The following is a 4,959-nucleotide window of genomic DNA, read 5'->3' as shown; positions in this document are numbered from 1 at the left end:
AGGGATTGCGGCGTGACCATCCCCTCTGGGGGGTGATTTCTCGCTTTCTGTCTCTATGTCTCTCTCTGTCTGTCTGGCGAGCGCACGTGCCCTATAGTGAAAAAAACCTCTCAAGAAAAAAAAAAACTCTGAAAGCCTGATCTACAGATTGGAAGAAGATACTTTCAAACTGCCTACTGATAATTCATATCTGTAATATTTAAATATAGTTAGACAAACAAAAATAACAAAAAAAAATTCCTGTTAGGAAATGGGCAAGAGACATGAAGTGACATTCTCGGAAAGATAATATTTGAATGGCATTTAAACATGAAGAAACCTCCAGCATCACTAGCCATTAAGAAAATGCAAGCAGAAACGAGACTTCACGCCAGCAGCATGCCTCAGCTGAAAGCAGCAGCACTCGCGGATGCTGGTGGTGATTTGGAGAGACTGGGTTTTCCTCACATTCCTGACGGAAATGTAAAATGGTACAGCTACTCTGGAGAGTAGTTTGTCTGTTTCTTACGAAACTGAATGTACAACCACGATATGACCCTGGACATTTATCTCAGAGAAATAAAAACTTATATGTGCACAGAAATCCCCAAACAAGCATTCAAAAAAGCTTTGTAGTAGCCAGGCACTGAAATCAGCCCAGATGTCGCTCAGCGTGAGGACAGTTGAGCAGACAGGTGATCCCTCCACATGATGAAACACCCTTAGCAATAAAAAGGAGCAGGGTGCAGGTACACTCAGCGGCTTGGATGGACACTTAGGGAGAGTGAAAAGAGCCGATAGCAAAGGTCACCTACTTTTGGGAACATTTCTAGGACTTTCTTGAAATGACAGAATTATAGAAGTTTGGTGTTTTGATTGTTCTGGTGCTTATGGAAATCTGTACGTGGTGAGATCGCATAGGTCTACAATTTTATTCACATATGCACTTATGTACCCAGCTGACTGTATCTGAGTAGACCCTGTAGGTGGTGCTGGTGTGGCTTCCCAGTCTCTATGGCTTACTAGGGTTGAGAGAAATGTCACCCACAGGTGCATGGGTGAAGGTACTCGGGCTCTCTCATTACTAGTTTTGCAGCTTTCTGTGATTATAATTATTTCAGAATAAAAGTTAAAGAATCACAAAAACAAAACCAGAATCAGCCCTATATTTTAAGGGCTGTTTGCAGACACTGCAATGATGACCTCCAGTCCCTGTGAATGCGCCCCTGGTCAGCCTTGGGCAAGCTGGGCTGAGCCAAGCTGGCCAGACCGTGGGAGTGGGGAGTGGCACTTGGACAGCTGCCCTGTTTTGGGATCTGACCTTTAGATGTTCTCAGCCATTGCAGCATTTGGCTATGCCACTAGCTACCTGTTGGGTAGAATCAGCGACTGGGCTGGTGCGAGTTGTAAATTTTTCACTGGCACGTATTTTCGACGTGCAGAGTTTTAAGTACTAGAAACAGTAGCACCCCCCCTGTTTGGAGTAGCCTCTTGGTGGGTAAACATTTCACCTAGTGTCTTGTGATCTCTCTCCTCAGGCTCGTCTGCTGGATTCCCTTCTGGGGGCTTCATTCCCAAAACGGTCCTCCCTCCTAAGAGTGGTAGCTCCTGGCAGACAAGTCGGCCACAGACCCAGGGTACCTCATGGCCCTCCCAAGCCAAGCCACCCCCCAAAGCCTGTGCACAGCCAAGGCCTAACTATGCTGCAAACTTCAGTGTGATTGGGGGGCGAGAGGAACGAGGGGTTCGTGCACCTAGTTTTGGTAAGTCCTCCACCTTTCTCTCCCTCTGGGTAGGGTTTGAACAGCTTGCCCTGAAGTGGTTAAAGGTGAAATACTGTTTTGGTTTTCTCCAACTTGGAGCCTTGTCCCAGGAGATATGTGGTTAAATCAGTTGTGTCTTTTTTTTTTTTTTTTTCACCAAAATAGGAGACTTGTTGGATGGCAGGAAATGGTTTTAGATACATGTCCTGTGGTGTCTTCTCCACATTACTCATCCAAGTCCCTCTTGTCCCCATGTCAGTTTTTCAATCTGTTTTTAACTATTTCTTGAGGCCAGCAAGTGGTTTAGTGGTTAAGGCACTAGAATCCCACATGGCTGACCACAGTTCAAGTCCTGGACTCAGTGACTTGAAGCTCACCCTGGGCGCATGTGCATGCATGCCCAAAGTCCCAAGAAGAGAATGGAGGAAAAGGAATTGCGACAGGGCCATCCCCCCAGGGGGTGATTTCTCTTTTTCTCTACCCATCTCTCTCCCTGGCAAGTATACACACCCTGTAGCAAAAATAAATAAATAAATAAATAAATAAATAAATAAATAAATAAAAAATAATAATGTTTCTTTTCTGTCAAGGCATCGGTACAGTGACTTGGTCCCCCAGGGGAGCAGGCAAACGTGGGCACAAATACCTTTGGGCCTTTATGTCTGTAGAAACTTCCTTTTCTTTTACAGCTCAGAAGCCAAAGGTCTCAGAGAACGATTTTGAAGATCTATTGTCCAATCAAGGTTTTTCCTCCAAATCTGACAAGAAGGGGCCGAAGACCATCGCAGAAATGAGGAAGCAGGATCTTGCTAAAGACACAGACCCACTCAAGTTAAAGGTGTGGTCGTGCGGGGCATTCTGAATGAAGCTAGGCATCTGTGGGCAGGGACCTGTCATGGGGAATAGACCTGGCAAGTCCTCGAGGTCAGCAGTGGCTTGAGGCAGGGTCACAGGGCAGAGCTAGTCTTTCAAGTAATGCCTCCCCGTGTGCCCAGAGGACTCCGCATAATGGTGGGCACCCATGGGACAACTGTATCTGCCTCTTTGGAAGCATTTGTGGAAATGGCTGAGTAGATGCGCCCCCTGGGTCCTGCTCCATGGGATGCTGGTGGTTGGTGAGGGAAACATTTGACCTTCGCTCCAAGGAGTGGTGTGGGGTACAGGTTCATATGCCAGTCAGAACCAGCACTCCTAGTGGAACGAGAACTCTTATATGTGAGGGGGTTTCCACCTGACCCAGAGCAGACACTGTGGGGTGATGACATCCTGACCCTGGGGACACTCACTGCAGAATGATGAGGTGGTGGGGTTGTCATCCTCTGAAGGGTGATTGATGGTCAGCTCTGTGAGGCAGAGTGGCTGTGGCCTTGGGATCCTCCTCATCCTCTCTGCCCTGTGTCCTGTGCCCTGGATATGGGGTAGGCAGAGCAGAGTTTGCCTTTCTGAACAAGGGCCTGTCCAAGGGCCTGAGGGGCAGGAGTCCCAGGACCAGGTGTCTGTGAGATATCAACCACCAAGTGGCCGGAGGCCTGAGACTAGGGCCTCTCATTCTGGCCATCACACCTCCTGGCTTCTAGATGCTGTATCTTGAAGGCTTCTCGCCTAGTTTTGTCCTGGGTGGGCTCAGTACAGAGTCTAGGAAGGTTGGAATGATAGCAGTCTTGAGTGGTCGGGGTGTGTTGGGATCGTGTCTATGAGCCAAGGGCCTCTAAGGAGCAGCTGGCAAGTTGAGCACCCTACACACATGCCATGCTCCCCTGGGAGTGGAGTGGAGGTGTATAGGGAAGTACTCAGGCCACACGTCCTCCAAAGAGCCTCCTCAGAAACTTTGTGGCCAGGAGTCCAGATGTGAAGCCCAGCTGCTGTGGCTCAAACTGCACTGTCCCATCTCTGTTAGGAGCAGCATCTTAGGAACTTCTTTGTTCTGGGCCTTGGTTTCCCCTCTCTAGTGTGGGAAGCACCCTGTCCCCATTGTGCCCAGAGTTTGAGGAAGTACCTGCTGCCCTTGGCCTCCCTGCCAGGCTCCTATAGCTCAAAGCACACTGGTGTCTCCGGCAGCTCCTGGACTGGATTGAAGGCAAGGAGAGGAACATCCGGGCATTGTTGTCCACACTGCACACAGTGCTGTGGGATGGGGAGAGCCGCTGGACACCTGTGGGCATGGCTGACCTGGTCACCCCCGGCCAGGTGAAGAAACAGTACCGCCGTGCTGTGCTGGTTGTGCATCCCGATAAGGTGAGGCTTCTGTCCCCCTCCCCTGCCCCATTCTGCCGAGGTCCCCAGGGCTTCCTGCCCTGTTTCCTGCAGATGGTTGGCACTAGCCCTTATGCCACCTGTTGTCCACAGGCCACGGGGCAGCCATACGAGCAGTACGCCAAGATGATCTTCATGGAGCTGAACGACGCGTGGTCTGAGTTTGAGAACCAGGGCTCTCGGCCGCTCTACTGAGGCCCACAATGGTCTTGGCTGCACACGTGGCTCATGGAGCCATTAGGCTGCTGACCTGACGAGGCCATCTGAACCTGACAGGCGTGGGCATGTGATGCAGGCTCCAAGTGCCCAGATCATCACCTGCTCCCCGCTGTCCCTCTGTCAATCCAGGACAAATGTCATTCCATGGCACAGGAAGACAAAGCATTCCAAAGTCTCTGATTTTTGTTGTTTTGTTTTTCTTTTTCTTGTCAAAGGAAAAGTGTTGATTTATGCTCCTCCCACAATTGTCACAGTCTGTGATTATTTTGGTGTTTAGCAGCTGTCACCGAGAGTGTCGCTCTGCCGTCCCTTCTCTGAGCTGAGGCTGCGCGTGCACCTCTCCCTTTGTAATCAGCCCGATGATCGTCTGTACAGAATTAAACTATTTTCTGATGACCACTGCAGTCTCCAGCGTGGGTGCAGCTCCTCACTGGGCACCTGGTAACCTGTTTCTTCTCAGTCTCTCCACCCATCACTGGATTGTCGGATCTCGACTGACTTGGAATCGAGGGCAAAGACCAACATGACTGGGGGCATCCCAGTGCAGAGTGCTAGATGAAGTCCGTCTTCATGTTGGGTGCTGTGCTGAAGGAGGGGCCAGTGCTACCTGCCACTGCCAGGACTTGGAAGTGGGGGCCACCAGGACGGTTGCTGGTCTCCACACCCTGATTTGTGACTGGAGCTCCATCAGGGAATGAGATGTCGTCACTCCCTGGATGGGCCTGGCTGTCATGTGCAGCAGGAA

At 50.3% G+C, this 4,959-nt stretch overlaps 1 protein-coding gene across 1 annotated transcript in view; it reads left to right on the top strand.

Annotated features, from left to right (window-relative positions):
• The window catches only part of GAK (cyclin G associated kinase), a gene marked incomplete in the record, with an annotated part of 102,613 nt that extends 98,000 nt beyond the window's left edge, over positions 1 to 4,613 (top strand). The window contains 4 exon segments of the mRNA XM_014586055.2: positions 1,518 to 1,742; positions 2,432 to 2,580; positions 3,801 to 3,977; positions 4,089 to 4,613. Of these exon segments, the coding sequence (XP_014441541.1) occupies positions 1,518 to 1,742; positions 2,432 to 2,580; positions 3,801 to 3,977; positions 4,089 to 4,190 (653 nt within the window).
• Positions 4,614 to 4,959: the final 346 nt, after the last annotated feature.

This window comes from Tupaia chinensis, unplaced genomic scaffold (assembly GCF_000334495.1).
Source record: "Tupaia chinensis unplaced genomic scaffold, TupChi_1.0 Scaffold000111_1, whole genome shotgun sequence".
NCBI classification, from domain to species: Eukaryota; Metazoa; Chordata; class Mammalia; order Scandentia; family Tupaiidae; genus Tupaia; species Tupaia belangeri.
Note: the sequence above shows the minus strand (reverse complement) of the source record. Positions and strands in the feature narration are given on the sequence as shown.